Here is a 15,506-nt window from a genome sequence, read left to right on the forward strand (position 1 = left end):
TTGGTCAGTTTTCTGTGCTGGCCCACCCAGGCCACCCTGGCTCCGCAGCTGTGACGTCCACTTCAGTTCACCTCCGTCTTCGTCCCTATAGCCCCCTGGGTCTCTGTTGGGCGTAGAATGCTGAGTGCTGCAGGGTCCCATGCAGCCCCACTTCCTGCCATGTCCTCAGCTCCGCAGCACCACATTGGCTTTCATGGTGAAAGGCTGTTTCTTTCATTTGCTTGTATGTTCCAGAAACATAGTTATCTTTATGCAGAGACTCCTCGGGAGCTTTCGGTGGTCACAACCTGGAGACCCTCAGGTAGATCCCAGGTCGGGCTCCCCTTTGCAGTATTCACAGCTTCATACAGCAGCCTGAATATGGCTGGTGTGCTCTGTTCATGCACTCAGCAGTGGGCAGTGTGCATCCCTCATGTCTGGTTCAGGGAGTTCTGTGTCACAGGTGAGCTGCAGGTGCCAGGCGCTCTCAGGAAGTAAGAGTCTTGGTCTGTTCTGCCCTGCTGCCAGTCTGAGGGTTTAAAACACTGTGGAACACAGAGCTGGCAGCACACAGCATGCTCCACTCCCTCATCATTTAATTTGTACCTGGGTGGTACAGGTGTCTTACTGGCCTGGGAAAGGCTGGCCTGTTAGCAGACAATAGGGGAAGCAGAACCCAGGGGAGAGTATTAACTAAATGGACCAGCATCCTCTGAACATAAGCAAGAGAGAGGCACATTGTGGTGAAGGGCTGAGTGTGCAAACCACACCATAGGGCCTGATGCTGCTCTCGCAGAGAAATGACAGGGTCAGTTTGCCTGTGGCAGGCTAGTTCTGGCCGGGGCTGGAGGGCATGGGGAATGGCACGATCAAAGAGAAGAAGAGAAGAAGGGTGATATAGTCTGGGTGACTCAGATGAGCTCTGTGAGGCTCTGGATGGAGGTGCCTTGACTTCATTTGGATGGGGGGAGGCACAGGGGAATACAAAGGAAAGGAGGAGAAAGATGTACTAGTGTGAGGTGGACGGGCGAAGGGTGAGGTGAGTGGGAGAAGGCCGTAGCTTCAAAGAGAATTTGGCAGGCATGTCTTTTTCCTTTCCTCCTGCCTCCACTCCCCTCCCCACTCCTCTGACTTCTTTTTAAGGATGGGACAGACACAGTTGTTTGTCACTGCTATGTTACTTTTGGCTAATGGGAAACACTGACTCTTATGATGCCACTGATTTAGGTTTCCAAGCCTGAAACATCTACTAAGTGACTATACATTTTACTATTCTTACCGAGAAAATGCTGTAGCTTCTTGATGGTCTGGATGAGATGGGAAAGCAACAATGTCTGATCATGCCAAAAAGAGCATTTTCTCAGGAGTTCTTGGTTGACAAGATTTGAAAATATGTTGAAATCTTGTTTTACCTACACTTATTCTTAGACCATATGTAGATGAAACGAAATCAATGGCACTTTGCAGGAGATTCATAAACCACGTGAAAGTGCACCGTAAGGTCCTTGGGACAAGCTTGTTTTCCACATGCCTGCTGGCTTTGCTTTCCACTTTGGTAGTCTGGTAACCAAAACCAAGCTATGTGGGTTCCAGGTAAACCCACCTACTCAAGTAGGTGATGCAGCTGCTTCTGAATGTGAGGGTTTCGGTCTAACGTGGCTTCAGAATGCTGTGCGTACAGATGCATGTCCCTGGTGTGGTCACTGTGACAACCAAGAGTTTTCCCAAGAGGGCTTTGTTGTCAGAACTAGTCAAAGGGCATATTGAAGTCTATAGGGTTGTTAAAAAATACTTAACTCTCATTAGATATAAGACATGTATCCATTTGGACATTAGTCTCTTGCTTAAGGCATATGATAAAATGTTCATCATCTACAGTGAATTTTCGTGTGACTTACCAAAGTTTCATTTTTAAAGTCATTATATGGTTAAAGTAGGATAGCTATAGTTGGATCCTTAAAAAATTCCAGCCTTTGAAAATCATATTGAATTACATGCTGGCAGTTTATTTTTCTGTTCTTTTCTGTCCATTTCTAGGTTCTATCATTTTGCTTTTAGGAAATTAATAAGAATACTTGTTTTATTGTGGCAGCACGCTACTGAAGTCACTATTGTGGAACTCGAAATCCTACCAGTCCAATCAGAAGACTGTTGACCCAAGACAAACAGACTCACCCAGATGTGTTGGATGGTGATGGTGGCAGTTGCTTTGGGGAGAGATGGGAACAGGGACCTAGCTGTCTCTGTAGCTGCTGGAATAAAGGCTGGGCCTGGAGACAGGCGCCTGGGTCTGAGCCAGCCCTGGCCTCGAGGCCTTTGTGTGTGAAATCCAGATGGCGTGGCTGCTTCTCAGATGCACTTCCGCCCTGGAGTCGGCTCTGGCCTTGAGTGCCCTATTGACTCTTCTCCCTGGGGGCGCTCCTCAGCCACCTGGGCACTGGGGTTCCCCCAGGTACTCCCCAATGGTGAAGGGGCCAGAAGAAAGGGATCAGGTTCTAGAAAGACTATAGGATAAGGAGTCGCCTCATCTATAGCTGAACTGCTAAAATTCCAGGAAGTGATTTGTGAATTTAAAAATTATTATCCACTTAATAAAACTGGCTTCCGTTTTCTGCAAGTCTCTTCAGTTCCTCAAAATTAAGTAAAAAAAAAAAGCAGGCTTGGGAATTCCCTGGCGGTCCAGTGGTTAGGATTCCACTGCAGGGGGCACGGGTTCAGTCCCTAGTCAGGGAACTAAGACCCCGCAAGCCGTGCAGTGCAGCCAAAAAAAAAAAAAAAACAAAGCAGGCTTGTAGAAAATAGATGGACGACATAAATTATAGACACGTGAGATGTAGTTATGGAAATAGAAAGCAAGTTTATATTATACTATGTTTATATTTACTATACTTATGCTGTATTTGTATTTCCCCATATTTATTCTCTACTTTTTAAACTATCAAGAAAAGCCAAAAGGAACATTGATTTCTTTTTCCTGGTCCACTTTGCTTTAGAAATTTTGTTAGTGCCAAATAATTGGGACTGCTAATTGAAAATAAATAAGTTAAATTTGTTCATTGTGAATTACATTATAAAGCAGAATACTATAACATGACCAATATTAATTAGCATGCTGTTTCAATATGTGTGAAAATTGGTTACCATTATCATTTTTTTCTTATGATTTTATGAAGGCTGTTTATATATTAATCTGAATTTATTTATTCTTCAAAGCTTTCCAGAAGTAGCATTAGCTAACTGCCTTTTCCTCACAGAACTTTGAGCAGCTGAGCTCGAGAGACAGCTGTTGGGGAAGGCACTGTTGTGTGACAGGCAGTGTTTGATGGTACTCTTTTGGATTAATGTTTATGTCATAGTTCCTTGAGCTTCGGAGTTTCTAATATAGTAGGAATGACATAAATGGGAAGAATGAAGACTAAGAATAGTGTTTACCACATGTCTATAACACCACGTAACACCATGTTCTATGTGCCCCGTGGCCTACTGAGCATGTATATATGTTTGTGGACAGTAGGATACCCCCAGCCTCAGATATGAAAGGTTTAAGGAAAAAATTCATAGTCTTTTACTTTTGAGAGTCGTGGAGGGTGCTCACAGATGCGTCAGCATGAGGAAATGGGGGACTAGCTAGTTGGAACCCCACAGCCTGTACACAGCGCTGCTTGGTAGTTAACCAGCAGTTTTCCCATTGGAAGGATTGACCAGCTGTCATTGCATCCATTTTTCTGTTTCTGCCGTGATACGAAGGAACTAGAGTTTTGTTTTTATTTATTTGTGTGGTTTTGTTTTTTTTCTATAACTCCAGAGGAGAGCTCAGGGTATAAAACAATGGCTCCTCCCCCAGATACACACACTTGCACAGACACAGACCAAAGGGTCCAGTTGGCCATAGTATTGGAAGTTGTCTCCATCTTTTTCCTTACCTGTAACCATATTATGTGTGTGCTACAACTCTCACTCCTAAGCCCTTACAGCAGGCGCTGCTAGTTGCTCATGGTGCTCTGGCACTGAGCTTAGAGACATACTTCATCATATGGCACTATAGGCAGCCGCCACCAGTCAGTTGGAACAGGCTTACAAAATGAAACGTTCATTATTCCTGGTCTGGGATGGATCCCAAATTCAGCATTGTAACAGATTTCTAAGGTAGCTGGTTGTTGTATGTGTAAATGTGAAAATAGTAGATGATTAACGTCTGATGGAAAACATTGGGTTTTTACGGACAGCTTAAGTTTTAATAGTGTTTTATGTCTGGAAATTGTATTTGAAGAGGTACTTCCAGTAAAGAAGCTGCATTATAAATTTAGCTTCCAGTAATACAGAAGACTTGTGCCCTGGAGTTGTTTTTGCCAGTGTAAAAATTCAGTTTAGTTTCAGGTAAGGAAGACAATCTAATATTCAGTTTTTTTGAAGCTGTCCACTTGAAATCATGAGTTTTCCTGTCAGTAGAAAAGACGAGATAAATATTTATTGATGGTGGCACACAGAAAATTTATTCATGGACAGTAGCTGGATTAGCTAACCTCTAGGATTCTCTTATTCTTGTTTTAACAAGGCAGCATGAACATGTCTTTCCAAAATGGTGCCTTCACAGAGAGGGTTTTATACCCCAGTGCTCTTGTCTGCATGCACTTGGAGTGCTCTCATAATCCAGCCGCCCCGTACCATCTGGATAATCTCTGTATAACCAGTGGGTTTTGCAAAAATGATAAGAGCCCAGATTACTTGCTGTTAGCTGGCTACTTTGCATCTGCTTATTCCTGTGAGCTGAATCAGAGACCGAGCCTTCCCTCCTGGGCAGCAGCGACTTGGGGAGAAGCCTGGAGCCAGAGGGAGAGAAGGTACCGTGTGTGTACCAGCCACCCCAACGGGCAAGCGTGTAACACAGAGGCTGCCATGTGTCAACCCGAAAATGGGATGTCCCTTGGAATTCATTAATCTATAAAACACTAACCTTTAATTAATCTAATGTAATGAGCCTATACAACATAAGTTGATCTCACACAGTTGAAAGCACATAACAGGTGCAAGATGCCTTTGTGTTTCCTCATCTGGATTGTGCTACAGAGTGAGTTGTTGGCCTCTTTTTTTAGTGCCTAGTTCCAGGGCTGGGCCAGGGTGAGGCAAGTGAGGGACCCAGGCCTCAGAATTTAAGGAGACCCTTGTTCTCACACTGGCGCGTGGGAGTTGGCACCTGAGCCCTGGGTGCCTTTCCTGCCTCACCCAGTGCATAGTAGGTGCTCAATAAATATCTGTTAGGTGATTGGCCAAAGGTTCCACAGCTATTAAGTGGTGGTATACGCAAAAGATCTCCAAGTTTTCAGTTTAAAAACAGATAAATGTTAAAAAAAATAAAGCAAATTGGAAGCATCTTTGCTTTTGGAACAAAGCTTTTTGTTACTGCACATTTATTTTCTCTGATAAAGACATGTATTTCCTAAATTAGATATGAGCAATTCTTGTCATGAATAGTGCAGATAAGGAAGCTACTATATCTGATACCTCCTTTACAGCTGCAGCCTCCCCTGCCCTGTCCTGTGCTCCTGGTGGGTATGGACTGCATGTCCCTGCTAGTATTGGGGCAGTCCTTTCTCTAGGACACGGGAGTTCATGAGCATCAGCTGGCGGTCCTCAGGCACGAGTGTGCTCTCATCTGTAGCCTCTACAGGCTGAACAGGATCTGAGCACACAGCATCATGCCAGGTAAATTCAGGCATACTTAGGTCCCTCAGAGCCCCAACTAGTGTGGACACAGCTGTCTAGGGCAGCTTCAGGGAACACTCAAGTGAACAGACCCACTTGTGAAGGGACTGCTGGTACCTCTGACCTCCACTTATCTTCGATGTAGGACATGGAACATAAAGTATGTATAGGTCTAAGCATTCTGAACTTGAGAATGAAAATCCTCCACCAAAAATTTATTTCTAGAATGAAAACAATGTAATAAAATGATTGCTAAAAATTATTAAAGAGAGACAAGAGCAGAGCTGACAAAGGGGAAAGAAATAAATGGATGAAGATGAAGACAGCTTTAATAAGAAAGCCTCTCTTGAGAAAACTCAAGGGAGACTCCTGGCACTATAATCTGAGTTTTTTAAGATGCAGTAAACTTATGCTCTGTGTGCATGCGTGTGTGGTGGGTGTGTGCGTGTTTGTATTTTGGGGGAAGAAAGTGAGAGACCTTAGATTAACTAGGTTATTAACCCAGATTAACAACCAAAGATAAAATCTAATTAGTTCCATTAAATAAATCTTTGCCATCAAAATGAAGATGTTACATAGAAAAAATAGATTTATGCATTTTTGCTTGGGGGGCGTGAAAATGAACTTTGTGAACTGACCTAATAGAAACAGCATTACTGGTTGTCTTGTAACCTCCTTTCACCTGTTTTCTTGGGGCTGACAATGTGCCAGCCTCTCAGACTGTAGTTGGGACAAAGGTGGGTGGGGTGTACTGCACCTAGGAGGGCGCTGCGGTGGTAACGGCCACCCTCTGCGTACGGGTGGGCGACGTGTGGAGCTGTGCGTGCCGGAGGTCGGCAGGAATGGGGGTGAGTGCTAGATTGTGAGTCCGAGGACAGGGTCTGCCGGACGCTGGGGACCTTATGAGTTTGTGTCTGGCACCTAAAATATAGATAAATTCAAAGACACGTGTATTTATATATACATGTATATCTCTGTTTTGACTTGATGGATTTTAAAACAAACATTTTAAGTTTAAATTTTTTTTTTAACATTTAAACACTAAGATATCCAAATGTAAATTAAAGGGATTTCCCAATGACAAAACAGTTACTTTTTTGTAAGAAAATTTTCAGAAACTGTCCTGACTTGCACCCCTGCTCAAGCAGCCTGCTCCTGGGAGTTGGGGTCCCTGCAGAATGGCCGCGTGGCACTCCTCTGCAGCACACTGTCACCTGACTTGACTGGGGTTGACTGTGCAAAAGCTTGCTTTCCCTGTTGCTAACAGCTGTGTATATCCAGGTATCTGACTCCTGAAGTTCTTCGTGACATTGGAAGAGATGATTGTCTTGCCTGATTCTGTTCAGACTTGGGGTGGAGCTAGAGATGAGCCAGTTAATCATTTAATTTTGTCAGGATTTGGGTTCTTCACAGTCTCGGTTTGCCTCAGGTGTTCCTTTAGGGAAAATGAGCCCAGGAAGGGGGTATGGTTATTTGGATATAATTGATGTATCCAAGATCACGTTAGAATCATAGCACCATCCTGGTTTCTGTATCAGCTGTCAGCCGTGTGAGGGGAGGGTGGGTTATGCTAGCAGCTCTCTGGGCCAGGGGCTCCATGGGGCCCTGCTTCAGTTCTGATGTTTATTGCCCAAAGTGAGCTGTTTGTTACAAAATTCACACCCAAATCTGATGAAATTGTTTACATCAATGCACTTCGGTGAGAAGTTTTAACATATTTCTCTGCAGTATGCTTTATCTCCATTGTTTTCCTTCCCCCGTCACAGTCTCTCCCTTAAGTTATCTGGAAATTATGTGGGAAAATGTGCATGTTTGTGTGTTTTAAGAATTAATTGATGCTAATAGTGGTAAAGCTATGGTGGATAAAAGGTCATTTTTTTGTATGAAATCAACTTAGTACTTCTTGATTTTTTTTTTGAAGTGAAATGGGGAATTTTACAGTTTGTCTTCAGTCCTGCTGAAGAGAAATACTGTGTAATGACTTCACTTGGGATTTCAAAACATGGACTGTCGCTTCCGCTTGCCACCTCACTGGGCCTTGGTGATCTCACTACATGGTAGTTTGTCCCTGCCAATCTTTAAAATAGACTTTAACAGTTATATTTGTTAAAGTAGGAGGTCCTTAAGTAAAGTGGCTACCAAATGCAAATGATTTCTCCGATCTAATTAGTATGACATGTAGAAAAAGGTTCAATTAGGTTCAGTAGTTCAATTTAGCTATCTAAATCGGATTTTCCATGGATTTCTTTGATAATCACATACTTTCTGTAAGTTGTACCCATTGTTATTACTAAAACTATTAATGGATTTATAATATTAAAACAAATTTTATCTAACATCCTTGATTTATACATATTAGTTATATGGGGAAATCTAGCTTGATTTGATTGAGAAGAAATTTAGTGGTGGCCTGACTGAAAATCTGAATGAGTCACCGAAGTTCATAGAGTAAAGAACAAAATGAGGATTAGAGGTGAGGATTGATGACCGATGGCTTACTAATGAGAGAATCCATTGTTATACCAGAATGATATCTTCATACTGTAATTATTAGAGCTGTTTGTTTTTGTTAGGCTTAAAGTAGCTGAGATAGGGCATAAATGGTTCTCTGATTTTCCTTCCTGTAGTTTCACCAGTGATCATTAAAGAGTGGGCAGCTTACAAAGGGAAATCTCCGCAAACCCCAGAATTGGTGGAAGCTCTTGCCTTCAGGGAGTGGACCTGCCCCAATCTGAAGAGACTCTGGCTGGGGAAGGCAGTGGAGGACAAGAACCGCAGAATGAGGGCCTTCCTGGCCTGCATGAGGTCAGACACACCAGCCATGCTCAACCCAGCCAGCGTGCCCACTCATCTCACGGTGCTGTGCTGCGTCCTACGGTAGGTGCTGCTGGCCGCTGCCTCAGCCGCTGTGTGTTCTCTAGCAGGTGCTTGTACAAATGCCTCTCAAAGACGCTTTCTGTATGAAGTAGGTGGGGGTTATTCCAGATGAATCATGTTGTCGGTTGAAGTTTGTCCTCATCTCATATTTTCATATATTATAGAAATATAGGCCATGTAAATGCAATGTGGATCTGAATTGATGCTATATAGTATGTTTATAAAATAGGTATATTTGATGAACCTGTATTTTATGCAAATATCATAATGAGTTTAAACATAGTTTATCCTTTAAATGTTAAAGCTTTTGAAGGCTATTGGGGAACTATATTATGTATTATTTGTAATTATTCTTTAGGGAAAATGTGTGTCTTCTTCCTCCTTCATTTATTTAACCATATGTAGATCAGTATGGACTCGTGGTTATCTCTCTTCCTAGGGTTATAACCTGATATAACCTTGTTATTTCGTTGTTCAGTTTGTTCCAGCTCAGACCTTGGGAGTTCGTTCAGTGGCTCCTATGTCCCTTGTCCCCCCAGGATGTCCTTGCTTTCTGGCACCACAAGATGCCCAGGCTGTTCTGTATCTGCCCTGGAACCTGCCATCTCTAAGGGGCTGGCTCCTGCCTTGGAGAGAGGGGTTTAAAAACCTAGATGTGGGCACTCTGTGCTTCCAGACCCTCTCAGCCAATGGGCCACAAATGCCTATGTGGACACTGTTGGCGTTTTGGAGTTAATTTGAATTGGCATGCATACTTGAATCAGGTGAATTAGTTTTTTGAGGGTTTTTTTTTTGGAACCAATTTCAAACTTAGGAAAAAGTTGCAAGTATAATACAAAGAGCTTTTTTTTTTTAAATACTTGATTTAAAAAAAAAAAAACTTGTGATTTTATAACAAACAAGGACACTGTCCTATGTAACCACAATACAACCATCAGGATCCATCAACATTAATACTTTATTTCTATCTTAACTTCAGGGTTTGTTGCAGCGCCTCCCTTTGTAGTTGGAGGTGAAGTCCCATTGGTCTTCAGCAGATGCTGGTAGAGGGCAGAGCTGTTCCTCTGCTCCTCCTGTCTCATCCATGCTGTGCATCTGTGCTTTGACCGCTTGGCAAAGGGGGTGTCTGCCTGGCCTCTCCAGCAAGGCCATTCTGTCCCCCTTGTAACTAATACGATTTCATGGGAGGCACTTTGTGTAAACATGCCATTCCTCCTCAGACTTCAGTGTATTTATATCAACATGGGCTCCTGGCTTCATCAATGACTTGTGGTCCACTACTGCCATCATGTAATTTGGTGCTCTACTGTCACCTGTTGGGCCAGTTGTGGGCCTTGTCAGTCTGGCCTCCATGTGAGCACTTCTGTGCAGAGATTCTGACCTTACCGTGGATGCCCCCTTTTCCCAGCAGCCCTGGTTTCTAGTGATGGGGTCAGTATTGGACACCAGGCTCTTGACAGCAACTTTGCTGCTCCCAGACCTTCCCCAGTGTGCATACAGGCACACAAACAACTGCATGTTTGTAGACTTCCGCTTTTTGATATCTTCAGCCTGCCCATCCTAGCTCTCCCTTCCCATGTGTATGGTCTCTGGCCCTGACAGACAGTGAGAGCCTGGGGCCCAGCTGCCATACAGGTCGTCACCTGCCCCAGCCCTGTGTGTCCCATCCCCCTGGGCTGGCCCCTTCTCCATGGTCCCCTGACCCCCACTGGGTCTCACCTGCTTCCTGAGGACGGGGGCAGAGCTTTAGTCAGGTGTTTATTTCCTGAAGTTTCTTACATTCATAACCGACTTTAAGGCCAATAACTTATTTAGAAGCCTTTCCTTAATTAAATTGAGGTTGACTAAAATTAGCATACTGTATCCGTTTCTTATCTTTATCTCCATTGAGGATTAGCTAGTGGGAAAGACTAGTTTTTTTGTTTTGGTTTTAGAATCCTCTTCTGGTTTCCTCTGATGGAGAGTTCATTTTATATTAGCCAAAACGTTAAGATTAAGACTTTGGGTGCTCTAAGATCAAATTAGCAGTAATGATTTTGGTTACTTTGTTTGTGTGTCTTCCAAGTTTAAAATGATGTGTGGCCTTTAATGTAGTGGGTGGACAGCTAACTGTCTACCATGTACCTGACCTGAAGGTCCCACTGGGCACTGAGTGAGGCCGATGTGTGCTGTGCCTAAGGCTTGGTTGGCTGCCTCTTGGCCAGAAGCAGCTGTACATTAGTGCAGGACAAGCCACTGCTGTGTTGATGTGAGCACAGTGCTCACATTATTTCATGCTCCTTGGGATGGCGGTGCCTTCACGTCTTGTTTCTCCATGCACTGGGCCTCCTGGGACACTGGGTTGCCTGGTGGGTGCAGACTGGACAGTGTGACCAGGCCCCACTCTTTTTTTTTTCATATACCTTTTGGTTTGGGGTTTGTTTTTAACTTTTTATTTTATATTGGAGTATAGCCAATTAACAGTGTTGTGATAGTTTCAGGTGCACAGCAAAGCAACTCAACCATACACATACATGTGTCCATTCTCCCCCATACGCCCCTCCCATCCAGGCTGCCACAACATTGAGCAGAGTTCCCTGTGCTATACAGTAGGTCCTTGTTGGTTATCCTTTTTAAATGTAGCAGTGTGTACATGTCAATCGCAAACTCCCTAACAATCCCTTCCCTCCACCCTTCCCCCACTGGTAACCATAAGTTCATTCTCTAAGTCTGTGAGTCCACTTCTGTATTGTAAATACATTCATTTGTGTAATTTCTTTTTAGATTCCTCATATAAGCAATATCATACGATATTTCTCTTTCTCTGTCTGACTTACTTCAGTCCACATGACAGTCTCTTGGTCCATCCATGTTGCTGCAAATGGCATTATTTCATTCTTTTTTATGGCTGAGTAATATTCCATTGTATATATCTTCTTTATCCATTCCTCTGTTGATGGACATTTAGGTTGCTTCCATGTCTTGGTTACTGTAAACAGTGCTGCAGTGAACATTGGGGTGCATGTATCCTTTCGGACCATGTTTTTCTCCAGATATATTACTGGGCCCCACTCTTTGTCTTTGTCCTTGTGGCCCTTCCTTGGTCATTACCCCAGAAACAGCTCTGCTTCTTTTAGGCACTGTTCAGATGGCCTTTGGAAAGTCTTTCCAGGTTTCAGGATTGTCCTGGTCCCTGTTTTTATTTTTTTGTGTTGTTTATAAAAAACGTACTCATTTTAGAACTTGAAAAGGTTAGTAAATGCAACTAGTAATCTCTCATTTCACCAAACCTCCTCCTGTGCTTATCTCTGTGGTGTCGAGAAGCTACAGTGAGTGCAGCACAGGTTCCCTCGTACTTGCTACTCTGGTGGAAGCCAGAAGACGTGCTTGGTTGTGCAGACTGTTGTGTGCATTGTGGGCTTGGAGCCATGGAGTTTCCCACTGGGAAAGACTCACAGTTTCAGATCCTGAGGAGGAGGGGCTTATTGAGGCGAGGTGGTTGGGGAGAGATGAGAGAGAATGGCTTATGGGACCAGTCTCGGGGATTTGGGGCCAGGACACCAGTAAATGGGTTGGTCCACTTCTGCTAAGAGAATTTGTTCTACCTTCATGAGTGTTTTGGGCCACAGGGACAAGCAGGTAAAGAAGGATTCCCTGCATGGCTTCTGTTTGATTGATGGGTATGACCTGCTGAGAACGTGGGGTGAAGAGTGGGAAGGGCATGGAGCAGGGGGTTGCGGGGGGCGGTGCAAATGAGTAAGAGGGTTGGTGTATGTCTCCAAGGGCCTGCCAAGGACAGGCTGTGGCCTGGGGCCAGTGGCCCAGTGGTCTTTCTCTGGCGAAATTGCAGCTGTGTGACAAAGGTCTGCTGAGGATGGGGGAGGGGGCAACAAAGGGCAGAGCCTGTGTCCCAGATATGGTAAGGCCCTGTGGAGGCCACACAGCATGACCCTTGGCCTTGATGGCTGGGGCGGGGCAAATGTCAGCAGTCACAAGGTTGGGCTGTCATCCCAGAGGCTCTCCCCTTCCTTTAATCCTTTTTTTTTTTTAACATAATTTCAAACTTGAAGAAATTATAAGATTAGTACAAAAAGTTGGTGGCTATTCTTCACCCAGATTCCCCACATATTAACCTTTTACTGCAGTGGCTTTCTCCTCTTCTCTCCATGTGTCTGTGTGTTTGTCCTTAATCCCTTGAATGGAAGTTGTGAGTATGATACCCCTTTACCCCTAAACTCTTTATGTTTCCTAAAAAAACAAGGACATTATCAAAATCAGAAAAATAATACTAATACATCTGATCTACAGATCTTACTCAGATTTCTCCTGTTATCCGAATAACATCCTTTGTTAGCAACAGAATCTTGCCTTGTGCTTGCGCTCAGGTGCCTCGTCTCCTCCAATCTCAGGAAGCTTCTCGTGTTTCTTTGGGTTGATGCAGAGATGTTTCTGAAGAATAAACACTGGTTTGTTTGCAGACCAGGGATCTGCAGATCATACGTCTTTTAGACAGCATGTGAACTGATGCGTGTGGCTGCTCCAGGAAACTGTGTTTAAAAACAGGCAGCCAGCCCCTGGGTGCAGTTTGTCAACCTCTGGGTAGACTATTTCTCCGTCTAGATTTGCCTGTGTTCCTTCGCAATGAGATTCCGCTTCTGCCTTTGGGGCAGGCATACCCCAGCCGGGAGGTGGTGGTTTTCTCTATGCTTTCACTAATGATATCAGCACCCATACAACAGCAATCAGGAGAATGGGGGAAGAAATGGCAGTCACATCTCTAGAAATCCTTGTAGTGAAGATGAGGAGGGGCCAGCATCTGAGCAGAGGTTCAGTGTGAGGGTGAAGCAAGTGTCCAGAACAGAACAGAAAGCAGCCTTTCCTAGGGTACAGCTGAGACCAGACAGACGAGGTCCTTATCCAAGAGAGCTTCTGAGAAGACAGACTGAGTTACGTTCTGGAGGAACTTAATAAATAAAATAAGGGAGATAGAGGGCTTGAGCCCCCAAACAAGTGCAGGCTTTTCCAACACCCCAAGTAGCATACCAGGGTCCAGCTCCCCATCTGTGCCAATAGGAGGCAGACCACGTTGGTCCCCCAAGTGACGTGGAGACCTGCTTCTGTTCCAGCTTCCATGCTTCTAAAGGGTAGTGAGAGGAGAGGTGACTAAGGGGGAACTGCAGATACCCTCAGACTTCCAGGGTAGGAAACTTAAGGCCCGACCCAGGAAGAAGACATGGAAAAGAATGTCTAGAGAAAACTGAGAAACACAAAGTGATTGAAAACACTGTCAGTGCACAGATAGGAAGAGCGTGAACACGTGAGATAACCAAGGGTCAGTTTTTGCTGCTCTCACCTTTGCCCCTGACTGCAGTGCCATCGGTGCCATCCATGTTCTATGGTATTTAAGCTGTCTATCTATGTACATGCATATCTTTATGAACACACTTCATACTCTTTCTACATCCAGAAAGTCTTTCTGAGGACTTACATTGAAAAAGAGATAAAGGATGACTTTGTTAAAATGTAAATAGAAAGCCAAATGGAGGAAATGGTAGGTATTCTAACCCAAAAGATTTTTCATTGTTGCAGCTGAACTGACTGCTGAGAGTCTTTGCTGCCAGAAAAACCAGGAAAGATCTTAAGAAAACCAGCCTGTCCCCAAAACAATCTTTTTCTGATTCATAATTTTTAAAGAAACATCTAGCCTAGGGCTAGGGGATGAGGAGGGGAGTTAGTGTTTCATAGATCTGCAGGATGAAAAGAGTTGTAATGATGGATGATGGGAGGATATCTGTGCAACACCATGAATGTACCTCATGCCCTTGCACTATCCACTTAAAAATGGTTAAAGTGGTAAATTTTATGTTATGTGTATTTTACCACAATTTTTTAAAAATAAGAAATAAAAGGGTTGTATAACATGGATACTTAGGCAAAGAACATTGTATATTGAGCAAAATCTTTCCACAGTAATTTTTTTCAGAGAAAAGTAGGGAGACTTTCTTCAGATTTGCTGTTTCTTGCAACAAGCCCTGGTAAAAACTCAGTAAGACTTTTATTTAAGATTTTTGGCACTCAAACAATTGCAAAGGGTGTTATTTTTGTCATTGTAAATGTTGACAGTTTAATGAAGTAAAACTTTTATATCACTCGAATCTAAATACCATACATCCACTGTTTGTTTACCTTGAAACTGCATGCCCTTCCTGCTTCTACTACATAATTTTACCATGAAGTATATAAGCTCTGTGCCTCCACTTCCCCATCTCTACAATGGGATAGTAATGGTTCCTGCCTCAGAGTTGCTGTGACCATCTGAGGAATCAGTGTGTGTAAATGCTCAGACTAGTGCCTGGCACCAGCAGGCACTTTCATTTTCTATTGGGATTTTTATTGAAAATACTTCTCTTAATCAACTGGATGAAACTTCCTCCTTCACCTTTTAAGTTTATGTTCCTGTGGATGGATGTTAATTATTACAGAAATGAGAGCGGGCTCTGTACCAACTCTGATGCTGATTTTTGTTGACTTAAATTTTAAGCACTGAGAAAACTTTCTCAGCAGACAGTACTGGAAAGAGCTTTGTTAGGCATGTCACAGTTCTCCAGACTCCTTTTAAGCTATTTGCCAGAGATCACATAGGGATCTATGTATCTCCAGAAGTTATTTTTGGTGATCATCTGGCAACTTGGCTAGGTCATCCTTCAAGTTTGCTGAATGCAGAGACTTAGGAACCACTGGACATGCAATGAGACTTATGACGAAGTTCTTGGTGGTTAACCCTTTACTCTCTCACACCCAAATACTATTTGGGATTGTGCCTTTGCTTAATGTCCTGGAGGTTGTCACTGGGGCAGTGCCGTGCAGCAAGGTGAGTAAAGGGGAAATGATTGGCAGAGAAAAGGGACTGTGGACACCTGGCAGTTCTCAGGCAGATAGTACAAATGGAAGTTGAAGTTGTAGAAATT

At 43.6% G+C, this 15,506-nt stretch overlaps 1 protein-coding gene across 2 annotated transcripts in view; it reads left to right on the forward strand.

Annotated features, from left to right (window-relative positions):
• The window catches only part of FAM120A (family with sequence similarity 120 member A), a 103,303-nt gene that overhangs the window by 67,793 nt on the left and 20,004 nt on the right, over positions 1-15,506 (forward strand). For both annotated transcript variants that reach the window (XM_059927063.1, XM_059927064.1), the window contains exon 11: positions 8,310-8,559. In XM_059927063.1, coding sequence (XP_059783046.1) covers positions 8,310-8,559 — 250 coding nt within the window. The remainder of the gene's footprint in view (positions 1-8,309; positions 8,560-15,506) is intronic.

Source organism: Balaenoptera ricei, chromosome 6 (assembly GCF_028023285.1).
Source record: "Balaenoptera ricei isolate mBalRic1 chromosome 6, mBalRic1.hap2, whole genome shotgun sequence".
Lineage (NCBI taxonomy): Eukaryota > Metazoa > Chordata > Mammalia > Artiodactyla > Balaenopteridae > Balaenoptera > Balaenoptera ricei.